The sequence below is a fragment of the Phytophthora parasitica genome, assembly GCF_000247585.1.
Source record: "Phytophthora parasitica INRA-310 unplaced genomic scaffold supercont2.19, whole genome shotgun sequence".
NCBI lineage: Eukaryota > Oomycota > Peronosporomycetes > Peronosporales > Peronosporaceae > Phytophthora > Phytophthora nicotianae.
Genome location: NW_008649005.1, coordinates 210556 through 232598, shown reverse-complemented (window position 1 = coordinate 232598; position 22043 = coordinate 210556). Strand labels below are relative to the sequence as shown.

Here is a 22043-nt window from a genome sequence, read left to right as displayed (position 1 = left end):
CCGCTGCTGCCAATTTGGAAGGAATTCGTGACGACGGTGCCCGCGGACGCGGATAAGCGCAGCCCGGATGTTGCGTGTCTTCACTGTCGTTCGGTAGTGTGTAATGCGCGCCCAGCGAACCTGATGCGTCACGCGTTGAATTGCCCGGACATGCCGGCCGAGGTACGTCTCAGTCTACGGGCCGATAATCCGCCACCCGCGACGGTGACGCGCCAAGAATTGAATGCGGCAATGGCGGAACGCCAGCAAGTGACCCAGACTCAAAACCGGAGCGAAGACGGCGAAACGGAGGAGAACGAGACGGCTGTGACGGAGCGTCGCCCCGTGCTAGGCAAACGCCCGCGCGTTGGAAGCGACCAGGACAATCTAGAGCGTGTGCTGACGTCCATCCGAGATGTGATGGCTCAGACGCTGGAGTGCAAGCAGCAAGAGCTGCAGCTGAGGAGGGAGGAACTCGAGTTTCAGAAGGAGGCGCTGGCCACGAAAATGGAGGAGCGACGCCAAGCGAGAGAAGAGGATCGGAGGGACAGACGCGAGCAACGCGAGGCGGACAGACAGGAGAAACTCGAGTTGGCACGGATCGAGAACGAGAAGAACCTGGCCTTTTTGAAGGCGGTGATGGAGTCGCAGCAGCAGCGGCGATGAATGGCAAGCTGCAATTTGCGTGTTATTGGCAAAAAGAACTGGTGTTTTGATTATATACATCCGACCCAGAATTTAAAACTCATGTTGCTAGTTTCTTGCTACGGTAGTTATCGTTTCTAAAGGCATTCAGCGCTCGAATTTCTCCCACAGTTGGTCAAAATGCTTATCAAAACGATCTGCAGTGGAAGCGGTGCAGTTAGAAACAGAATTGAAAAGCAAAACGCCATAAGAAACGTACCGACGATAGGTCCGTTCTTGTGGATGACGAGGTTTTCGTTGTTGCCCACTACAGCCTGGCGACTCCAGTTGAAGGATCCTGCAGCGATTAAAAAGCAACACCGTGAGTGACGCGACATCTCAGAGTAGTGCAACATTGGCAACAACGTACCATTCAGCAAAATCGTTTTATCAATGACACAGAACTGATGGCAGCGTCAACAAGTTAAAGACAAATTAAGACAAGTAGTACAACCAACTCACCTTGTGGTGCATGTAGGTCCGTGCATTGTCGTCGCGAACAGGGATCCCCTAGTTACCAACACACGCCATTTGTACGAGTTAAAATTTGCAGCTATGGAATTATGAAGCCAACTTCCTGTCGTACCGCATCGATGAACTTCTGAATGTCGGAGCCTTGGCCCTTTGCCTGGCCGTCGTCCGTGATGATGCGGATTTTGACGCCACGGTTGAAGGCTTCCAGCACGGCGTCTGCAATCTGCAAAACAGTTGTCAGAGTCTGTCTCCATCAACTCGAACAAGCAGTCCGTACTTCGTCACAGGTAATCGTGAAGACGCAAATGTCCATGGTTTTCTTGGCACCTTTGAGGTATCCTAGCATCGTCAAGAGCGAGCTGCCCTGGTCGTGGATCTTCTTGCAATTTTTACGTGTGCAGCCTTCGCCCGAGTGGAAGTTTTTGCAGGGCATCGCGGGATCCGGGAAGAACAGCACGTCCACGAACGAGTCAGTGGTAGCGATGGCAGAGGTAGTCTTTCCGAGACAATTGCCCATAACTGGTGTATTTAGCTCTTGATGAAAGGACGGCTCAGGAGATTTACTGGGAACGCAGTAAATAAGAAAGTGGCTGCATGGATAAGGCTTGGCGAAGTAACTTGCAGCCACCATCTGACGTACCATCGGCCATTATCATGAGAGATGAGCCACACAATATCTGTTGCTATCGATGCTTGACCGAAAGTGTCATTGCTGCCAAGATAGCAACAGCGATTCCTTCCGTGCAGATTTTGCTGAGCACGTTCGCAGTACGAATTTCGCACCGAAGTTGGAGGTATTCTCATTGGTCGATTTACCACCAATAGAAGTGCTCGCTGGTGCCCCTTCTCCGCCCAATTGATTGCCAAGCTCCTCGTATCATTGTTGTATCTGCCACCTTGCCCCGCTCAAGATGCGCGAGCATCTCCAGGGCGAGGGCGCGTTGTCGGCCATCGCCATGCTGGTTTCCGGAACCTTCAGCACCGTGATCATGAAGACCGAGTATGCGGTGCGTTCGCACGGCACGGCCACGTGTGTGGACCCACAGACAGGTGAGGGGACGACGTTGTGTCCCTTCGCCAAGCCATGGTTCGGCGTGCTGCAGATGAAGTTGGCCATGACACTATGTCTGGCCTTCCTGTACATGCGCAAGTGCTCGCAACATCGCGAGTATCTGGAGACGCCGGTGTTGCGGATGTATAAGGGAGGACGACGGTATGTGGCCACTGCGCCGTCCAAGGAGGAATTGTCGGCTATTAAACGCAAGTACGCAGGTCACGCTGAGGCTGAGGACAAGGTGGAGGCTCTTAAGCGCAAGTACCGGTCACACCACAACGAAGACGCCAATGAGCAGTCGCCGCTTCTGGCTCCGAGGCTGCTGGGAGGAAAGGAAGACCAGCAGGGACGAGTATCTCTACGTACGATGGCGGCGATTGCACTGCCAGCACTGCTAGATCTGCTGCAGACTGTTCTGTGCAATGTCGGTTTGTTGTGGATCTCATCGTCAGTGTTTCAGATGGCCAGGGGCTCGATCATCATCTTCAGTGCCTTCTTCTCGGTGAGACTCATGGGCAAGAAGCTACACGGATATCACTACGCAAGTATCTGGATCGTCATGCTCGCCGTTGTACTCGTTGGATATGCTGGTGTGGGAAACAACTCAAATGACACGGCTACATCCGATGCCAACGCATTTAACGCGGTGCTGGGGCTACTTTTCATCATCGCGGCACAGATTCTGTGCGCGTTGCAGATTGTGGTCGAAGAGCACATGATGTTGGCCTTGAACGTGAGTCCGATGCTGCTTGTGGGCTTGGAGGGACTGTGGGGTCTTGTCTTCTACGTCATACTGGTGCCAATCCTCACGCTTACGCCTGCAACAGGTTCAGCGTTCGCAACTACTTGGCACGAGGACTTTGTCGACTCTTTCGTGCAAGTGAAGAACTCACCCGCCCTCATAGCGCTCATCTTGGCCTACATCGTAGCGGTGGGCACGCTCAACGTCACTGGAAACTACGTAACCAAGCACTTATCGGCAGTCATGCGCAGCATTACAGAGGTTCGTACTCTTGTTCACTAAAGTAGAGCCTCTCGTCTTGTCTTCTATGTCGGCTCCCTAACGACTTGTTGCTTCTATCAACCTGTAGACGCTGCGCACGCTCGGTGTCTGGATGCTGAGCCTCTTTGTCTACTACGTGGTGCAGTGGCAGGGCTCGGCGTCGCCCGGCGAGGAGTGGACAACATACAGTTGGTCGGTTTGCCCTGTGCTGCTTGTGCTTTGCTGTTGCCTCATTCTAACGTCAAAGTTGTGTGTTCCTGTTTTCTCGACAGGCTGGAACTGCTAGGCTTCGTGCTGATGGTCTATGGCACACTAGCGGTAAGGCGAAATTTTCTTTGCCTCTGGCCAGAGCCCTGCCGATTATGATGAGCTGGAGGTTCTAATATATGTTGTTCTTTGATTGTCAACGCACAGTACAAGCGGCTGATCCACCTGCCAGTGTCGAAGTTATATGCATCCGAGCAGCGCGAATTTTGTCGCGGGCGCGGCGACGCCATCAAGTCGCCCTTCATGGGCAATATGCACAAATAAGAAACGCAACCAATGCAAAAAAAAAAAAAAAACTCAACTGTTAGTGTCCTTGTCCCCCAAACTTTTCGAAAATCTCGGCAAGGCCAAATGAACGGTGGCTACGCCAACAAGCATGCGCGTGACATTCATGAGCTGAAGCGCAAAGTTCGCTCAATGGCACTGATGCTGGGGCTGGTGTTCATCGAAATGGAGTCGCTCGCCTCGTCTTCTATCTCGCTAACACCTTTGTCACTTCTGTCTGGATGTCAGTCTGTAGACGCTGCGCACTCTCGAGGAGTGGGCAACGTAGAGCCGGTCGTTTTGCCTTGTGCCTTGGCGTTTCCCCGATTAAATTATAGCGCTGTTTCTCTTCTTGTCGAGCTCCACATCTGTGGTAAGCCGCATACTTCTGTACCTTTGGTTACCAGAGTAACTCTGTACTGTAGGTCTGTCGGTCATGATGAGCTGGGCCATTTGAGATGCTGCTCGCTGACCGTGCATTGCCTATTCCCCACACACTGTTCACGGAACTGATCCACCTGCCATTGAAGAAGTTGTATGCATCCAAGAGCGTTGCTGCTGCTGTGGATCACAGCCTGTGATGCCGCAAAGTCACCCTTCATAAACAATATCCACAAGTTGAACTGCACGCAACTCAATGCAACGCAAACACAATTGTTTTCTTGGTGTTGGAAATGCACATGCACGTGGAATAACTTGTCGTCGGGGTTCTTGTCTCACAAGTCGCTTTCAGTGGACAACGTGGCGAGATCAGGAGAACACATCAAGGTCGCAAGGGCTACACTTTTACTCTAGGGAACGGCGCGTTTTCTTAGCTGACCACACAAGGAGATTGAGTACCTGTAGCTCGCAACTGTGACTCGCAGGTGACGCGATAAGAACGACCCCAACAAGGAGAGACTTCAGCACTGCTGACAATGGAGCGCCTCTGACCTTACCGACTCGTTGGTGTTGCCAACACCAATTTTGCACGCGGGCTCCGTTTCTGTACTGATGGCGAAACGCGCAGAGATGGACGCAAATCGCTGTCGTGCTGGCACCCCTGCACTTTCGATGTGAAAATGCAAGTGGTTTCACAAGGGAATTCTTTTTCTGGGTAAAACTTTCTAATTTCCAGCTTTGATGATTGTGCTTTCTTGAAAGGTAATAGGAGGACAGAGGTTCTATCGCGCATCGGTGGTGCGGCGGATAGGTTTAATGTGGTCCCACGTGACTGTTCTGAGGCCAAGTCCTCAAATTGTAAACATGCCTCATAAAGCTAAAATGAGGAACGATTTTGCGTCCTCGCTTCCTCAGCTCAAAAGCTATTTGGTGATGTATTTAGTTATGGTTTGAGTTGGAGGACACCTTGCATTGGACAGTGCCGCTACGTGCCTAAAATCATACGGGCACAGAGATCACGCTTTGCTACATTTACCGTATCTGTACATTTTGCAGCGATATGTATTCACATAAAAGAGTAGAACCGAAAAGTATCCAATTTTATTATTGATTGAGTATGATATCCCTTGTTTAGTAGAATGTAGTTAGAGGACCACAGCAAACAATTCAAGCTCGTTTAAAATAAAGTGTTTCCTCAACATTCAGCTCTCAATAACTATAAAAAGGAAAGTGCAGTGTCTATATTTCCATGCGCTAACAGTACGGACACGTTTGGGACACATTTGTATTTTTGTGTATGTGCGATTCACGTATTTTCGGAAGGCATATTGCGAAGAAAAACAGAATGGCAGTATATTTTTAAGGCGCCAATCTTGAAAGTTCAGAAATTTATATTAACGAAATCAGTAGGGAAATGTATTGCCTTGATAGCTCAAAACAGTTTGTATCGTTTTTTGCTTGTCGTGCTCTCATGTCCTGTCGACACGGCAGCATTGTGGATGCTGGTTTTGTTCTGATTGCTATATTACATTTAGGCAAACCTTTTAAGAAGATAGTTTTAAGTGCTGTTGCGTGCGAGCGTTTGTTCGATAGGAATATATATTGGACCGAACGGATTTGAACTGGATCACTCGTTCACAGTAGACAAGAATCCGAGCAATCTCCAAATATACCAATTGTTTATGCATTTGTATTAAGATATCTACCAATCCAATGCCTTGTCAATCGTCTTATCTACCAATCTCGTATCTTATCCAATTCAACCAGTCGAAGCGACTTGAGTTTTTGAGTGTCGTCAGAACACATAAACAGGTCTCGCGTCCCTCCTACTGGGCCTCGTGCCTCACGCCCGACCCCCGCCCCCCTCTGCCACTTCCTGACCGGAGAACTCCACTCAGTCGCTTGCTCGCGTTCATAGAGGAGAACCGGCCGCCTCCGCCCCCTTTCCAGGCTGCCTCCCCATACACACACAGCCACCTCCACAGACAGCAGACTGCCCAAGACATGAGCAACGGCGTGGGCTTCACCGTGTTCCAAGTGCCTGGCGCCAAGACGGCCAAGCGGCCCACGACGACGCGGCTGGGCGGCGGGCCCGTCCTCTCCAGCGTCGGCAGCTCGCATAGTATGGGGGAGCCGTACACCGCCGCACAGCACGCAGGTAGCGCGTCCGTGGCCAGTAACGGCTCCAGCTCCTCGCTACTCAACCAGCCGCGCGGACAGCGCAACAGCGGCACGACATTTGCGGCCTTCCAGCCCCCAGGAGGCCTTCAGCCCATCTCGTCGCAGAGTTCAGGCATCACCACGTCACTGGGCGCGCCCTACGCCGGCACCAGCGGCAGTATGGGCAGCCACAGCTCCACTGGCAGCAATTCTGGCCTGGCCGTGCCCATGGGCGTAGGCATCGGCTTTAAATCCGGACCGGGCGACGAACAGCCACGCGGCGGCGCCGGGTGGATGCGAACCGGCCGCGTCATCCGGGTCAAGGACTCGGGCGACAGTTTCCGCTTCCCTCTGGACACAGAGCATTTACCCACCGTCAATGTGTCGATCGAGCAGTTCGAGGCGTACAAAACGAAGCTGCAAAGTGTCGCCGAAACTTACGTCAATTCCCCGGCCACGTGGCTGGACAACCCCAGTCTGAGTCCTCAGTACCGCAACCAGAGCTGGAAACCCCATCTAGAGAAGAAAAACTGCGTCATTTACCGTCTGAAAGAAGCAGCAGACGCCAGTAACCTGCAGAGGAAGGCCATGCTACGTGCCAAGCTGGACACGTCGCTGGAAGAGCTCGAATACGCCGTCAACTGTGCCACAACGGAAGACCAGCGCGCCTACATGGCTCACTGCTATCAGGAGAGTTTCCTCGACTCGGCAGTGCTGCAGGTGCACGAGAAGGCCACAAACGACGACTCGTTCCAGTTCCTCGGCATTAAATGGCTCGCCTTCCAGAGCTCCGTAGACTCAGTGTTCAGCTGCCGAGACACGCTTGTTGTCGAGTTTTCGAAGACGATGGAGGACGCCAAGGGACAGAAAGTGCTGGTTAAAGTCCAGCAGAGCGTCAGCATGGCAGATTGCGATGGGAACGAGCGCAACTTTGGATTCTCTCGCACTTCAGGTACCTGGGTCTGGCTGTTCCGTAGTATGGGCCCATCCAGCGGCAAAGTGGACGTGTCGATGTTCTCGGAAGACCGATTCGACAATAACCGCAACACTCCGAGCTGGTTCGCGAACCGCGTAGTATCGACACTTTTCGCTGTGGCTCTTCACCACGCCACCGCTGCAGACGCCAAGTTCCTCGTACGTGGTCGTATGATTACAGACAAGGCGTGGGTGCCCAACAACGAGCGTCCGGCATGCTCTGTATGCTTTAAGAGCTTCAACCTGTTGCGGTCGCGTCACCACTGCCGCGTGTGTGCTGAAATCATGTGCGGAGCTTGCACCATCGAGCTCGGTATCCAGTCCAGCAAGCTCCCGCCAGGAATGCTACCGGAAACAGGCAATAGCTTCATCGTCAGCGTAGAAAAGTTCTGCCTCAAGTGTATAAACAAGGCCCGACAAGAGCGTCGTAGCGCGCTTGCAGCCAAGAGCGCAGGGATCGATCTCGCCTCGGACGAGGCGTACGATGGCAACGTGCCGTCGTCCTATGCCTCAAGAGCTAGTGAGGTGTTTTACGGCCAAGTGCCGCCTGCTCGGGGCTCCATTTCTGACCACTCGGCCGATAGAGAACTCAACCCCCAGCAGAACCACTCGTTTGCGTCTTCATCGTCCTCTACGAGTTCACTAGGAGGAGCCAGTGGTACAAGTGGAGAGAAGTCGGGCATTTCGTACGCTGGCTGGTCGACGAAGGTTCTTTCCGCTATCAACAGAGAGAAACCGGCGGATGGAGCGAAGGAGCAGTCGTTGGTTACGCTTACGTCGGCAGGAAGTAGTAGAAATCTGGATATCGGTGTACCTCGCACCGCGCGGCAAGCATCCGGAGACCGACGACGGCACAACTCGGACGCCTCGGGCGCCTCTACCAGCATCAGTTCGCAGAGCGACCGTGGCAGTTCGGACATCAAGAGCCGCAAGGAGCCCATTGCAGGTGACGCTGTTGTGTTGCTGGAGGAACCCGACGAGGTGCAGAACATTACGCCACTACCGACGTCATTTACGAAAATGGAGGAGCAGATTGCGGCTCAGCAGGCATTGCTGCGCTCGATGTTTATCGAGGGCAAAAAGATCATGGAGCAGCAGCAGGCATACGGAGGACAGGTGCACCCAGCACAGCAGCAACGTTACCTTAACCAGATGTCCCCGCCGGAGAGTGTGGAGGACAAAGGTACGCTCGCCCTACCGCCATCATCGGCTTCTATCGAGTACATCGACTGAGTGATTCTATCCCCCGTGTCGTTGTTACTCTGATCTCTGCATTTTTGCTTCGCCCGTCAAAGTGCCACGTCTGAATTGTCTTGTAATAAACACATTTGTCTGCTCTAGCTGTTTTAAACTGTAATTTTCTTCAACGTTTGTGTATGTTTATTACCATGCAGTATCTTTCATTCTCTTCATCCTTCCTAGCATGCGATGCATCCGCAAAACAATTTTTGCTTCGGGGAACTGGCGGATGTGCCCCCTGTCCTGTTACCGGACGTCTCGCCGCATAGTCCAGCGTGGAGACTCGCAAGAGTAGTCGTCTCACCATACAGCAGTTCTTCTTCGACATGAACCTGGTACTTCTGCGCAATGACGCCTTGGAGTTGAGTCAACACCATCGAGTCCAGACCAAGTTCTTGCAGCGGCGTGTCGTCGTTGATCTGTGTTGGCTCCACGCCTAGAGTACGGGCCAGTTCTTCGACCAAGAATGCGTGTACTTGGTCAGGCGGCACACCCGTGATCACCGACGGTAAGTTCGACTTGGAACCATCATCAGTAGAGGCAACGCGAGGACCATTGACGTTTCGGTTCATCGTCTCACCTGCCACAGCAACATCACCTCCGTCGTCCTCAACTGGAACGTCAGCGATCATGTCCTCATTGCGATAGAGCTCCTCTAGTGTCTTCTCTTCCAGCGCTTTCTTGCAACGTGACCGCGATATTTTACCACTTGTTGTCTTTGGGATAGAGCGAGGCGACAATAGCACGACCAACGTCACTTTGACGCCGTGTTCGCGTGCGATGGCGCTGCGGATCTTCCCACACAGACTTGCCTTGCTGGTCATCGCAGGGTCCCGCAGCTCCGCCACAACAGCGAGCTGCTCATCGTCAGCATTTCCATCAGCTAGATACGAGAATGCAGCACAGCAACCTGGACGTAACTCTTCATGAGACTCTGCTGAGGCCTCCAAGTCCTGTGGGTAATGGTTCCGACCTCGAATAATAACCAGGTCCTTCATGCGACCACAGATAAAGAGCTCCTGGTTGTAGATCACGCCCAAATCGCCGGTCTTTAAAAACGTTTTGCCTTCAGTATCTCCAACCACCTTAGCCTGGAACGCCTCAGCTGAAAACTCTCGCATCTCGTCGCCATAGTAACCTCGAGCCTTCGATGCGCTTGAGATCCAGATCTCGCCAGTCTCCCCTTCAGGTTTTTCTTCTTCTGTTTCGGCATCGACAATGCGGACGTCAATACCATAGTCCTTCCTCGATGGCACACCGCAGCCGATCATCTCTTTCACCAGACCAGCAGTGTTGGTCTTCTCAACCACTCGGAAGACACGGTTACTCTCCAATTCTTGCTTGTCGACCCATAGACGTTGCTGTCCGCCACCACAGACGTATACCGTGTGCTCTGCAAGACCATACGTAGGCTTCACGACACCCTCAGGCAAACCAAAAGGCGAGAAAGCACGGTAGAAGTTGTCGATAGCTTCACCTTGAATAGGCTCCGCACCATTAATCATATGCCGCACACTGGAGAGATCCACATGTTGTCCACTGGCCAGACCAACAGTGAGTCGGTCGCTCTTCCTAGCAAGCAGAGAGTAGGCAAAATTCGGAGCCTGGAGGTGAGTAGCGCGGTGCTTGGACACCAGACGTAGCCACAGACATGGGTCGCGGATAAAGCTGAACGGAGACAGATACACACCCTTTCCGCCATTGAAAATGGTGCCCAGATAAGCGCCGATAAGCCCCATATCGTGGTATTGCGGTAGCCACGACACCACCACCGTATCTCGACCAGCTTGGAGCGCCGAGCTGATTGTGCGCAGATTGTGGTTCAAGTTACCATGCGAAAGCACGACGCCCTTGGGAGCAGAGGTTGAGCCTGAAGTATACTGTAAAAATGCTGTACTGTCGGCAGAAGGTGACTGAGTGAGCCAGTGCTTGGCTGGGTCGATGCCTTTGGTGTCAACCAAATCGTCCGTAACGACCCAATTTAAATGCTCTGGCCACTGAGCAGCACCGGAGAACGTGAACTTCTCTTTGATCGCTGAGATCTTCTTGACGTTGTAGTACATCGAACATGTCAGTGCCGTCTTGGCTTGGCAGTTCTGCGTCACAGATACGAACATACTGATGTCCTTCTTCATCTTGCGAGGGTCCGGTGGGTACACTGGTACTGCAACCACTCCAGCTTTTAGACAAGCCAAAAAGACTACGATAAAATCCAAGCCTGGCGGGTACACCAACAGCACTCGGTCTCCTTGGTTCAGCCCCAGTCTGCACAAAGTATTGTTTAAAAGTTGGGTTTAGTTTCAACCTTTTTTTCCTTTTTTTTTTTTTGCAAAACTAGTAGCATCCTGCACGAACCCTTTGCTATGCTGCTGCGTTGAGGCTAGTAAAAGTCCCGCGAGGTTCTGCATGCGCTTGTTGAGCTCCTAAAAGTGGCGAACGCGACAAGTATCAGAGCAAAATATCGTGAGGCGTTACTCGACGAGTAGAAGACGATAAATCATCGACAAGCTTCATACCGCGCACGTGAGTGAGGCTGTCACGACGCCCTTATCGTCCGCGAACGACAGCATCGTCTACAGCAAGAAACAGCGAGAAAACACGCGTTAGAACCAAATACCAGCAAGTTGGAGGCGATTCTTGAGGCGTTGCGCCTCAGAATTTCGCCCCTAGAGACAAATCTACAGCTTGGTATTTCAATGGGCTATCATGTGGTGACAATGGACCTTGCTGGGCGTCTCGGCAGCCCATTTCTCCACGCGCTCGAGCAGCTCCGACGACATCGTTGCGCGCTTGTGGCCGCAGTACTAAAATGGGTCCAATTGAGAAGCCAGCGTATATCGATTTTGATATGGGTTACACTGGATTATATCGGATTTGGGAGGTCTGGATGCTTCAACGTCAGCAGCCAATCAACGACCTGCCCTGTTATCGGTGACCCTTCGTGCGCAGAGTCTCTTTTGCACTAGTGAACCATGCGAGGCGATCCAGTTGTCTCCCAACGGCTGCAGCGAGCTGCTGAGCAACTCCAAGCGGCGATTCGAAGCGCCAGGAAGAGACGACAGTCAGTGGGGGAATTGGGGGAGAGTCTCAGCGGGAAAGCATGGCAACTGCCACCGACAGTGCTACAAACACCGGAGAGGGACGTGTACGAGGACGATATGATCGAGGAGCAACAGCAGGAGAGCTCTGATGATAAAGTGGAGTCGGATGACACGTCGATTGCATCGGAGTCGATGTTGCAGACCCGTAAGAAAGAAGCTACGAGTTGAAGAAGAGCTCGGGGTCTGACATTTGTTTGGGTGTGTTTGTTGCTACAGCCACGAAAGGGGAGGTGGAAACGAGAGTCGTTGAGAGGGCATACGAAGAACCAGACAGAAGGAACAAAGTGGAGAGCGATATGCGCAAGGCACTTGACTGGATGCAGCGAGACGTGGAGAGACAGGCTCGTGAGAATCGAGTGGTTCAAGAGACATTAGCACGCGCCATCCACGATATTACCGAAGTCATTGCAGATTTCGTGGATAAAGAGGCTGCTAATGTTATACTACGTACTGCTGCTGCAGCGACAGGGATATCTCCCGAGCGGGACAACAATGCAGTCATGCTACAGCTAGCACCAGACAAAGTGGATGAGCTTGTTGGTCTATGGGACGACGCTTTGGTATCTTGGAGAGAGCAGAACCTTGTGAAGAAACAAGAACTTGTGGAAAGGTTTAAGCACTTTGAGGAAGAGTGTCTCGCACGGATGAAAGCTGGTGAGGCGTCGCACAGATTGGAACAAGAACGGCTGATACTCGAGGCTAACCAACAGCAAAGTGAGTGTGTTCTTTGCTAGCATCTACTGCGAAGAATATACTAACGACAACCTTGTGCTTTGTCCAGTGATATACGAAGACTACACGAGTAGTCTTAGGCAAAAGCTCGAGAGTGCTAACTGCATGATCGAGTCTCTACAAGCTCAGAATACTGATCTGTCATTTCAACTGGTCGAAGCTGCAAATGTTCACGTAGTGTCTTCTGATGCGGCCACTGAGACCGACGACCAGTTGTTGGATTCCTCGGTTCGTCTAAAGACATTAGAGCTCTACGCTTTACGCTGTGAAGTAGCACTAAAAGAGCAAGTGCAGCGTGCAAACGAACTAGAAACTCGATTATCGATGCTGCTAGAGGAGTTTGAAGCGCAAAAGCACCAACAAGAACCTCCTCGTGCGGCACATAGCGAAACCGTAGAAACCTATCAACAGAGACTGAACCTACTTGAAGGTCGAATGCAAGACGTACTGCAACAAGTAGCCTGCGATCACGAGCAGTTCGAGTATGAACAAGCGAAGTGGGCACTGGAGAAACGACATCATCGTGAAAAATACGACGAGGTGCTGGACGCCAGTGTGAAAGTGCTCAAAGTGCTGATTATTCGGGAGAAGCTGATGAAAAAGAACGAACGAGCGCAGAAGAGGGACAGTGACCAATGCCACGAGAAGCAGCTTGAGCTCGCTTGTCAGGCCGCAACATTGCAGGGGATAACAACCGAGCTGATGCAACAAAGTGCGATGGTACTGTTGGTAGTACAGCAACTCGCAATGTTGAAGGCAAACACCTGCCAGATCCACGACAAATCCAGCACCTGGACGTTGCCAGCCAAGCCCGTGCAGATAAAGAACATGATCAAACGCTTGAAGAAGATCGAGGCTGCGTTAGGTCGACGCGACTGGATGTCAATCCCGCCAACGACAGCTTCGGCGTCTAGCTCGAGAGTCTGCCCATTTCCAACGGCTTGACTAAGTTGTTCAGAATAACGTCGATTTTTTGGCAGTGAAGTAATTATTCATTGGCGTACACTCCTTTCGAATTGTATAACTCTGGATCTATGGCCTTGTTCATACCTACCTTTGTCACTTTTCACGCCGATGTCCGTGATTCGAATGACTGTACTCTTGATGCCAGCCTAGTGAAACTTGCGTACTGCACATGGTGTATTGCATTACGGATCCGTGCTCAAGTTTGCGTTGCTACGAACAGTGATACCAAGTGTTCAAACAGTATGGAGGACACTACTATGCGAGCAATAGAATGCGGGGAGTCCAAAAATTCCGATGACAGGAAGTCCTGCGTATCCAAATAGAGGCATGCTCAGAGGAGCGGTTACTCCGAAAGCTCCACTCCATCTGGGCACCCGAAAAAGCTGGAGTGCTTCACGACCCTTTGTCCTCCTGTGGTAGAATATAGTAACGCGAGCAACAAAAGCTTCTTTCGAAACGCGAAAAATCCATATTGAAGTTGTTCAATACTACGGAATGTTTTTTTGAATCTAATTCCTGCCAGCTTCACAACAATTCCAACGCCACCTGAGCAGTTAAGGAACAGGATCAAGAGTTTGAAGAAGAGCGAAAAATTCGTTAGGCAAACGCGACTGGATATAAACTTCGCCGACGATGGCATCGGTTTCTATCATATTCAAAGTAGACTCTAGTGATAGGGTTTCTATCACTAGAGTCTACTTTGAATATGATTTAAAATGAAAAACACCAGCACAAAACGTCAGTGGTTACAATGCGTAACATCCATCCTAAAGGAACGATAACCAAAATCATGGAAAATAATAGGAAAAAAGACTTTTTACCAAACTCGATTCTTTTGGTATGCCCATTTCGGGATTTCTTCTCCAGTCGAGCCCAACACAATGCAAGCTGCGATTCAGCTGCTTCAACTGCTTTTGTTGGCGCTACCTGCAGTTGTCAAAGCCGAGGGCTGCGTCACGAAAGCCTGTACTCTCGACTGCCAGCCAGGTGAGACTTGCGCGCTGCAAATGGTGGATTGCATCCGCGCTCCGTGTCCGCCAATTCAAGCGTGCGTCGGTAAGACCAGCAATCCCAACAAGGGTGCCGAGGGTTCGCTAAAATGTACTATGGAATGCGGAGACTTCCAGGAATGCCGTATCTACGAGCCGGATGGCAGTGACTACTGCGCCGACGTGTGCGCTGAGGGTCGTTGTCCCAAAGGATCTATCTGCGAGCTCCAAGAAGTGCAGTGTATCAGGGCACCATGCCCACCTATGGCGACGTGCAACAAGTAAGCTTACTCAAAGTGACCAAGTGCTCCTTAAGAAGAAAAGCGCGGTAAACAATACACGTTTGCATGTCGAAGTTGTTTACATGTTGTTCCGGCGATGGAGTATGGTCTAGCAACATAGGGTATGGGATCTATGGATTTCCAGCGGTAGAGGATTCAAGGCGAAGTGTTCTACCACATATGCGCGAGCTTTCTTGTCGGCACTGAACCGTTTTGCTGTTTACACGTAAGCAACAGGTGCGTGCCCTCGCAGCTAGTCTGCTCCACGTGCCACCTCCTCAACCTTCTCACTTCTCAATCTTCTTCGAGACCCCAACTACAAGATTTCCAGCCAAGATGCGCGTAGCTGCCGTTTTCACCGTGTTATTCGTGGCCCTTGCGACTGCCACCACTGACGCCGCTCCAGAAACCACTGCATGCGACCTCCCTTGCGGCGAGGGCGAGACGTGCACGCTGCAAGAAGTTCAATGCATCACCGCACCATGTGATCCGGTCCCTACGTGCGTTCCGGTTGAGACTCTATCGCTACCGCCTGAGCCTGTGTGCACCATGAAATGTCCAGAGGGTGAAACGTGCCAGATCAACTCGGCGGACAGCTCTCAATACTGCCTTAGTCCTTGTGCTTCGGTGCGCTGTTCGTCAGGCTACACCTGCCAGGTCGAACAAGTCCAATGCATCCGAGCCCCGTGCCCACCTCTCGCGGTTTGCAAGCCCGACAAGAAGGGGAAGAGCCCTTACACCAAGAGAGTCCTTCGGGTCACAAGCAACGAACACTAAAAGCCGATAGTAGTAGGCACACACCTATGTACCGACGCGAGATTTCAATGAGTTCATTTCACATGTATTCGTCACGCAATCCACAGCACTCGTCAATGCATTCATCAATCATAACGATCGCTTTTACTAAAAAAAAGGTGATTAAAAATTCTCTTCACGCATTACATGTGCATTAATACCCTTGTCGTTGCATTGCAGGCATAATTGCGACGGTTTGTCTTTTTAGTAGAAGACGTTTGAGTTTCGCTTGTGTTGGGTTTCCTGGATGCAGGATTAATAAGATCATTTTCGTGCACGACAGAATGGTAAGCTGAGTTCGCGAAACTTGATTGCAAGTCACAAGCGAGCTACGCTCTGTAGGTACAGTATCGGGGTCCGTGCTCAAGAGAAGGAATGCCCAATTTTATAAAGCGTTATTTGTCTAGGACAAGTAACGAAGCACAAGTTCCTGCAGTCCTCGAATGTCAAGATGAATGAATCTTTCACGATAAACAGCGCTTTGAGTTGCCAACGCACATTCCAAAGGAACGAGAGCGATCGGAACGTCAATGCAAAGGCCTCACAAAGATCTTCAACATTCAGATGTGTCCCATAAGCGCTCGATCCAAACCCTTCCAATTGCAAAGCTTTGGTGGCCATCGTGTTACGTGGTGATGAATGCACCGTAACACTCCAAGTCGAGCATTAACGATTGCCGTTGCCTACCGGTATTTAAATAACACGTACGTCGCTCGTCGTAGGCGATTAACATGAAGAGCAAAGCCATCGAGTCTTTCAAGAGTTGAAGACATCCACGCACGCTTCTCCGTTCCCATCCGATGCTTGGCATGGAGGCCGATTGAAATGCAGCATTTCAAATGCTGGCCCACCCACCCATACGGGATCGAGCTCATAAAAACCTTCTCTGGCCAAGTGATCCCAGCGTTTGACGCTTTCCCGACCAGTGTATCCTCTACAAAGCCTCCTCAAGCAAGGCTTTCGTCGATCGTCTCCTCGCATTGCTCGCGATACCAAAACCAAGTTGCTCGTGCTCTATCCTCTTCGATTTGTTTACGGACGTCAAATCTGACACCAGTGCAAGAGTTCTGAATCTTGAACACTTATATAAGCGTCGTCGTCTCCTATAAAAGGGTATCAAACACCTTGTCTCCGATTTAAAGATGTCCTCCGTCTGGCTCTGGCGAGCTCTCGAGCACTCAGATGGAGATTGGCAGCGGCGAAAGACATGGCAGACCGAGGAATTGGCGAATGAACTTGGCGCTTTCACCTTGCAAATCCCGGACTATGGCGAGTTGACAAACCCAGCCTGCCGGTGGGAAATGTCCCCCGGAGACTCCCCGGGCCCAACCTTTTCTTGGAGGTGACAGCGCCACGGCCAGGCAACCCCCACGGCCATTTTACAATCCGCTCGCAGCGACGCACCTCAAGAGTTCTCGTTCTTAGCATCATGGTCTTCTCCTCTGCGATTTTTGGCGTGGCGGCTCTCGCGTCGGCCTACATTGCTGCCCCTGCCGCTGCTGCGGATGAGCCTCTTCCATGGGACGGCCGTGGATTCGACCTGACCGTCGACACGCTGCCGGAGAAGTACTTGACGCACATCCTGACCATGCGCAACAACGGCACGGACGGAAAGGTGTCAGACTACGTGTCCATCGAGAAAGAAGGCCGCTCGCCCGCCTACAACAAGGACACGGGTGTCATCAACGTTGGCGTGGACGCGAAGGCCATTTTCAAGACGCAGACCAACTTCCGTCGCTCGGAGCTGGTGCAGAACATTGCCGCCAACACCGAGGGCACCACCTTCTTCCGCGCCAGCGTCATGAAGGAGGAGGCCTTCCTGAACCCGTACGCTTGGCAGATGATCTTCCCGGAGTCTCACATCTTTGAGATCCGTGTGGATGCCACGGCCAGCCCCGCCAAGATCATCTACCTGAACAACGGCACCTGGGATGCCAAGTGGGAAACCGAGTTCGAGCTCGGCACGTGGTACAACTTCGGCATCGGCATTTCGGCCGCCACCTCGGGCAACGGTTCCGTGCTCGAGTTCTACACGAGCGAGGGCGACAAGGACCTCGCTCTTGAGGCCACCCACGACGTGGTGACCGAGTTCCCCTCGAACTATGAGTTCCACTACGGTCTTTTGACCCTGTCCGATGATGGCAGTGAGCCCAAGATGAACGCCAAGCAGGACATTGTGTCCTACAACGGTGTGTCGGTGGAGGCTGACGTTTCGACGTCTGCCACGGGCGGTGCTGCGTCCAAGTCTACCAAGACTACCGGATCCATTGGCGCTGAGTCCTCGTCTGATGCTTCCACTGAGACCACCGAGGCCCCGACCACGCAGAACGAGACCCCTGCTACCCAGAACGAGATCCCCGCCACCAAGACGGGCATCGTCAAGAGCTCGGATGGCGGCTGTGCCCGCAAGTAAGTGCACCTAAAATTATGTCCGTCTTCATTTCACTGAAGTGATGCACGCACCTGGCTATGCAGTTTGCGCTGTCTTGGCTAGACCTACCTTGTTGGAATAAATGTCCACTGTTCGATGCGTTTCTGAGTTGCTACGTATGTACTGGTTTTGTGCCTGTCAGTTATTCTGCCGCGATTATGCTGGCATAATTCTATTCCTTTCTCAGCCTTAATTATGCCCTATGGTCCGCTAATTCCGTGTTAATTATGGGTTGTCTTATCTCCGCCGGTTTTAGGTATGCCAGTGGGTGAAGGAAAAAGCAGACACGCTGTTTAAATTAAGCCATTCAAGTTGGAGCATATTCTGGTGATGATAATTAATTCATAAGCGTAAAAGCCTGTTTTGCTAACATATAACTGTTAATGAATTAGGGCTATGTGTAGGTTGAGATTGCCTGTTTGGTTTAGGGCATTCCCACCGGTTTTTACTAAACGAAAGTTATAATTAGCTCGATGCGATCGGACAACGGCGCTATCAGATTTGACCTGCTGTAAAAACCGCACCCATTCGACAAAAAAAAACACTCAAAACGTTCGCTACTGAAAGACGAAGAACGCCGTTTGCATGGAGGATCTTCCTGCAACTGCTCGTGAACTCACTGCCGCTCGGAGCGGCTTCCAGGACCTTCTAGCGGTGGGAAATGAAGACGATGACGACGACCTTATCGCTCAGTATCTACTGCTGGATGGACGACCGAACAAGAAGAGGGACTTTCAAACGCGTTATGAGCGCTTCATGAAACAGTATTTTGGTGAAGACCCGGTGTATGACGATAATGACTTTCGTGAACGCAGCCGCATGAGCAAGACCATGTTCCAGCGCGTGCTAGATGGTGTCTTAGAGGCAGATCCAGCATACTTTGAACAGCGTCCTGATGCGACGAAGAAGATGGGAATTCATCCAATAATGAAGGTCACCGCCACGTTGCGTATACTCGCGTACGCCTTACCTGCCGTTTGCCTAGATGAAAACCTCGAAATGTCTAGTACTGTAGTTTACAACAGTGTCATGCATTTCATTGAGGCGATTGACAAACAGTTTGGAGCAGAATACCTTCGCTCTCCAACGGAGGCGGACTTGAAGAGGCTTCTAGAGATGAATGCTCGCCGCGGATTCGTCGGGATGTGGTGTAGCATCGACTGTATGCATTGGTAGTGGAAGAAATGTCCTTATGGGTGGGCAGGACAGTTTAAGGGCAAAGAAAAAAGCCTACCGTTGTTTTAGAAGCATGTGCAGACCAGGAACTACGGATTTGGCATGCAAGTTTCGGGTGGCTGGGCTCCTTAAATGACCTCAGCATTCTTACTCGATATCCGGTATTTAATGATCTCATGAATGGAACCGCTCCTCGTGTTGAGTTTGAGATGAATGGGCAGACGTACAATATGGCATATTGCCTTGCCAATGGCATATACCCTGATTGGCCTGTTTTCATGAAAGGGATGCTACAGCCGCGTGGGAAAATGCAAAAGAAGTTCACACAAAGACAAGAAAGCGTTAGGAAAGACGTGTAACGGGCTTTTGGAGTTATCCAAGCTCGATGGAGAATTTTGGCTGTGCCGTGCAAGCTTCACTTACGCCTAACGTGATGCGTGCTTGTATTATTCTACACAACATGATTTGTGAGGAAAATCGACACTCATTCGCCGACGAGCACGGGTATTTGTTCAATGATCATGACCATTTACATCTCTATAAACTTCGCATCTCGCGTCCACTTGGGAATCGAGCACGCTGAATTGGAGAGCTTGCGGCTCGGATAAATGCAATTGAAAACACAGAGCAGTACTGTGGCGAAGTGGTTCTGCGAAAATTGCTGATCGCTGAGGTCCTCTTGCACACTGCGTCCGAACTGCCGACTAACGGAGGGGGTACTCCGATCTTCCGTGAAGTTGTAATGCTCACCTTGTGTACCCGTCGGTGGGCCGATTCGCTCTTCGGGTGATCTCGGAAGCGACGCTTGGGCTGTTTTCTTGGACTGTCTGGGTAGACAGCGGGACGTTTGACAGCAGCGGGGATACTTCTACTCGCTGCGTCGATTACGGTTTTGAGTTGTCGATCTTAAGGTATAAGATCGCACTCTGTCGATCTTGAGGCGTAAGATCGACGATTTTGGGGGCCGATGTTGGTCTTGGCCCAAGGTATCTTAGGTCGGCAAATCGCCTTCTGGTCAAGCAATCGAGGCGCTCGAACTTCGATCTTGCGTAGGTACGTCTGTAGCGCGTCGTCGGGTGGGCCAAAGTCAATCCCGTGCCCGGAATAGCGAAGACGAAGAACACTTGCTAAGGAAGAAGTAAAAACAACACTGTTTAATGGGCTAGCCTCGTCCTATGTCAAACGCTGAGGATCCTGAACGCCTGCTATCACTCTCTCCCATCCCCGGGTATCACTGGCTCTTTGGTCGGCTGTTTGCGCCACTGGCGGGTCCAGATCGTGGGTCCTTTACCTCATGATCGCATAATCCCTCGCAGACTTGATAAATCGTGGGTACAATTGACTTGGGCAGGTGTGATGTATGCCACACTTGAGATCGCCATCGGTTTGGTCAGGTTTGACGTGGACCACACCAAGATCGCCATAATGGGTGGTGGTCGATCTTGATTGATTGGAACTGATAGCGCCCAGTCTCGGAATATTCTGAATCTGCTTCACCACAGTATTTCCGGTTGCAACAGGCCATTATGGAGCACATTTGGAAATTCTTTGGAGAAGAAGACACTTCAGAATGAATTTTGGTTTTGTATTCGACTAATTCGATCATTATGTAAGGCTCATTATTCGTAATCGGCGCTTGTGAATAATGGATTTATCCAGGATTGACACTGTTAACTGTAAGTGCACATCTGGTCGGTATAGACCTGGGATTCATCCACTTCACTGCTTATTTGCGAGGGTTGCGCCAACGGTGGGAAGCTTGATGAGTAAAACGAGGATTGTGTTTCAGAGAGCGATAATGATGTCACGTTCTCCAGTACCACAGGACACACAGCACTCAACTTCGCAGGAGACGCGAGTACATTTTCATTCTCATAAGATGCCGCTGTCTGTTCAAATGAATGATTATCACTCAAATTAGCCTCTGTCATTGCATTTTCAGTAGTAGAGCCCGATGTTCCCATACTTTCTTCGAGACTGGGTGGAGATGGTGTGGCTTGGTCTTCCAGCGCGCTTAAGCGTCGCAACAAACTGGATCGACGTCTTTCAAGATATGTAGCATGTTCAGCACTCTCTGGCTTGATGCTGAAGAGCTCATTCAGCATGCGGTGGAGTGTTTCTTCTTCCTGTAAGCGTTAAAGAGCCTGGTTAATCCGGAATTTCTTTTTTAGTACGTCCACTTTGGATATCATCGACTTTGACAGGGTTTCTTGAGCCACGACTGTGCGGAATCGCATCGACGCCTCGGAATTCGTTCGCTTTGCCCCCTTGACGCCTTGGTCTGGTCGGGCTTCTACTGTCGTAGATCTGATACTGTTAGCATCTGATTTCAAAGATGCCTCCACGATTACATTCTCAGGACCAGAACGTTTACTACTTAGAGCGTTTTTTTTTTTTGCGTTCAGAGACCTTCTCAACCGACATTTGGAACTTAGGACACTTCGCGAGCACGTCATATCACTTCATGTATCTAAAGTGATGACCGTGGCGCTCCTTGTACAATGACAGCGACTTCTGCATCATGTCGCGTTCTGTCGACCCAGACTCGCGCAGCGACTCAACTAGCTTCATACACCCGACGTACTTGGCTATTGCTTTTTGCACCTGACCAAAATGAGCCGAGAGACTTGTCCAAGCCCGTGGCTCTAGCGTTCCTTTTGCGATGGCCTCGCCTACACGCTCCGAGCTCTCCATCACTTCCTTCACGCGTGTCCACATCGTCTCCGCCGTCTGGTTTATACGACAGATGCATCTGTAGACACATGGGCGTAGGTTTTTGCCAGTTCGAGATCCTCCAACGCGTGATAATTCTTGCCACGCGCGCCTCCTCGCGTGCTGGCATGCTTTTCAATTCGAGAGGTCGCTTGGGATTCCGGCTATCCGCCAGCTATCCGTAGGTAAGATTTGACTGCTGGACCACCGCAGAATAGCCGTTGGCTCTAGTAACACAAATTCACCTTTAAACACGTTTAAGTTTCCTCTTCCATGTTTGTCTGAGTACTCCTTTTGCCTGTCCTGGGCCGCTGCCATGGCATCGCGGACCCTGCTGATCACAATCAGCTTGGTGTCCATAAAGGACTCCACTTGTTTCC

General features: G+C 51.2%; 11 protein-coding genes across 21 annotated transcripts; 7 read left to right on the top strand and 4 right to left on the bottom strand.

Annotated features, from left to right (window-relative positions):
• Nucleotides 1-795, top strand: PPTG_10240 (hypothetical protein). The gene has a single exon (XM_008904895.1). The coding sequence runs from the start codon at nucleotides 124-126 to the stop codon at nucleotides 643-645; it is 522 nt and encodes a 173-aa protein (XP_008903143.1). The 5' UTR covers nucleotides 1-123; the 3' UTR covers nucleotides 646-795.
• PPTG_10239 (hypothetical protein) lies at nucleotides 660-1974 on the bottom strand. 3 transcript variants are annotated; one of them, XM_008904892.1, is made up of 7 exons: nucleotides 1778-1974; nucleotides 1415-1727; nucleotides 1250-1360; nucleotides 1126-1173; nucleotides 1034-1067; nucleotides 884-961; nucleotides 660-821 (listed from the first exon to the last, which is right to left on the bottom strand). In XM_008904892.1, exons 1-7 carry the CDS (start codon nucleotides 1939-1941, stop codon nucleotides 772-774), a joined length of 798 nt encoding a protein of 265 aa, XP_008903140.1. In that variant the 5' UTR covers nucleotides 1942-1974; the 3' UTR covers nucleotides 660-771. The 3 variants fall into 3 exon arrangements, with proteins under 3 accessions (XP_008903140.1, XP_008903142.1, XP_008903141.1); XM_008904894.1 differs by having other exon boundaries at nucleotides 1415-1974; XM_008904893.1 differs by having other exon boundaries at nucleotides 1034-1173; nucleotides 1415-1974.
• PPTG_10238 lies at nucleotides 1955-3785 on the top strand. Of its 2 annotated transcripts, XM_008904890.1 has the most exons (4): nucleotides 1955-3194; nucleotides 3283-3386; nucleotides 3467-3512; nucleotides 3609-3785. In XM_008904890.1, exons 1-4 carry the CDS (start codon nucleotides 2049-2051, stop codon nucleotides 3723-3725), a joined length of 1413 nt encoding a protein of 470 aa, XP_008903138.1. In that variant the 5' UTR covers nucleotides 1955-2048; the 3' UTR covers nucleotides 3726-3785. The 2 variants fall into 2 exon arrangements, with proteins under 2 accessions (XP_008903138.1, XP_008903139.1); XM_008904891.1 differs by lacking the exon at nucleotides 3609-3785 and having other exon boundaries at nucleotides 3467-3607.
• Nucleotides 3786-5913: 2128 nt separating this feature from the next.
• Nucleotides 5914-8616, top strand: PPTG_10237 (hypothetical protein). Its single transcript, XM_008904889.1, has one exon. The coding sequence runs from the start codon at nucleotides 6111-6113 to the stop codon at nucleotides 8472-8474; it is 2364 nt and encodes a 787-aa protein (XP_008903137.1). The 5' UTR covers nucleotides 5914-6110; the 3' UTR covers nucleotides 8475-8616.
• PPTG_10236 (hypothetical protein) lies at nucleotides 8525-11333 on the bottom strand. Of its 7 annotated transcripts, XM_008904882.1 has the most exons (4): nucleotides 11204-11333; nucleotides 10997-11053; nucleotides 10836-10903; nucleotides 8525-10745 (listed from the first exon to the last, which is right to left on the bottom strand). In XM_008904882.1, exons 1-4 carry the CDS (start codon nucleotides 11258-11260, stop codon nucleotides 8660-8662), a joined length of 2268 nt encoding a protein of 755 aa, XP_008903130.1. In that variant the 5' UTR covers nucleotides 11261-11333; the 3' UTR covers nucleotides 8525-8659. The 7 variants fall into 7 exon arrangements, with proteins under 7 accessions (XP_008903130.1, XP_008903136.1, XP_008903132.1 ...); XM_008904888.1 differs by having other exon boundaries at nucleotides 10997-11333; XM_008904884.1 differs by having other exon boundaries at nucleotides 10836-11053.
• Nucleotides 11334-11452: 119 nt separating this feature from the next.
• PPTG_10235 (hypothetical protein) lies at nucleotides 11453-13258 on the top strand (the record flags this gene model as incomplete). Its single annotated transcript, XM_008904881.1, has 3 exons — nucleotides 11453-11726; nucleotides 11798-12295; nucleotides 12363-13258. 3 exons carry the CDS (start codon nucleotides 11453-11455, stop codon nucleotides 13256-13258), a joined length of 1668 nt encoding a protein of 555 aa, XP_008903129.1.
• Nucleotides 13259-14106: 848 nt separating this feature from the next.
• On the top strand, nucleotides 14107-14624 carry PPTG_10234. 2 transcript variants are annotated; one of them, XM_008904880.1, is made up of 2 exons: nucleotides 14107-14335; nucleotides 14399-14624. In XM_008904880.1, the coding sequence occupies exons 1-2, from the start codon at nucleotides 14161-14163 to the stop codon at nucleotides 14551-14553; spliced, it is 330 nt and encodes a 109-aa protein (XP_008903128.1). In that variant the 5' UTR covers nucleotides 14107-14160; the 3' UTR covers nucleotides 14554-14624. The 2 variants fall into 2 exon arrangements, with proteins under 2 accessions (XP_008903128.1, XP_008903127.1); XM_008904879.1 differs by having other exon boundaries at nucleotides 14107-14624.
• Nucleotides 14625-14848: 224 nt separating this feature from the next.
• PPTG_10233 (hypothetical protein) lies at nucleotides 14849-15498 on the top strand. Its single transcript, XM_008904878.1, has one exon. The coding sequence runs from the start codon at nucleotides 14886-14888 to the stop codon at nucleotides 15324-15326; it is 441 nt and encodes a 146-aa protein (XP_008903126.1). The 5' UTR covers nucleotides 14849-14885; the 3' UTR covers nucleotides 15327-15498.
• Nucleotides 15499-16503: 1005 nt separating this feature from the next.
• Nucleotides 16504-17876, top strand: PPTG_10232 (hypothetical protein). The gene has a single exon (XM_008904877.1). It carries the CDS (start codon nucleotides 16774-16776, stop codon nucleotides 17755-17757), a length of 984 nt encoding a protein of 327 aa, XP_008903125.1. The 5' UTR covers nucleotides 16504-16773; the 3' UTR covers nucleotides 17758-17876.
• A 2745-nt stretch (nucleotides 17877-20621) lies between these two features.
• Nucleotides 20622-21056, bottom strand: PPTG_22575 (hypothetical protein; the record flags this gene model as incomplete). The annotated part of the gene is made up of 1 exon (XM_008905175.1): nucleotides 20622-21056. The coding sequence occupies one exon, from the start codon at nucleotides 21054-21056 to the stop codon at nucleotides 20622-20624; it is 435 nt and encodes a 144-aa protein (XP_008903423.1).
• A 352-nt stretch (nucleotides 21057-21408) lies between these two features.
• Nucleotides 21409-21669, bottom strand: PPTG_22574 (hypothetical protein; the record flags this gene model as incomplete). The annotated part of the gene is made up of 1 exon (XM_008905174.1): nucleotides 21409-21669. The coding sequence occupies one exon, from the start codon at nucleotides 21667-21669 to the stop codon at nucleotides 21409-21411; it is 261 nt and encodes an 86-aa protein (XP_008903422.1).
• Nucleotides 21670-22043: the final 374 nt, after the last annotated feature.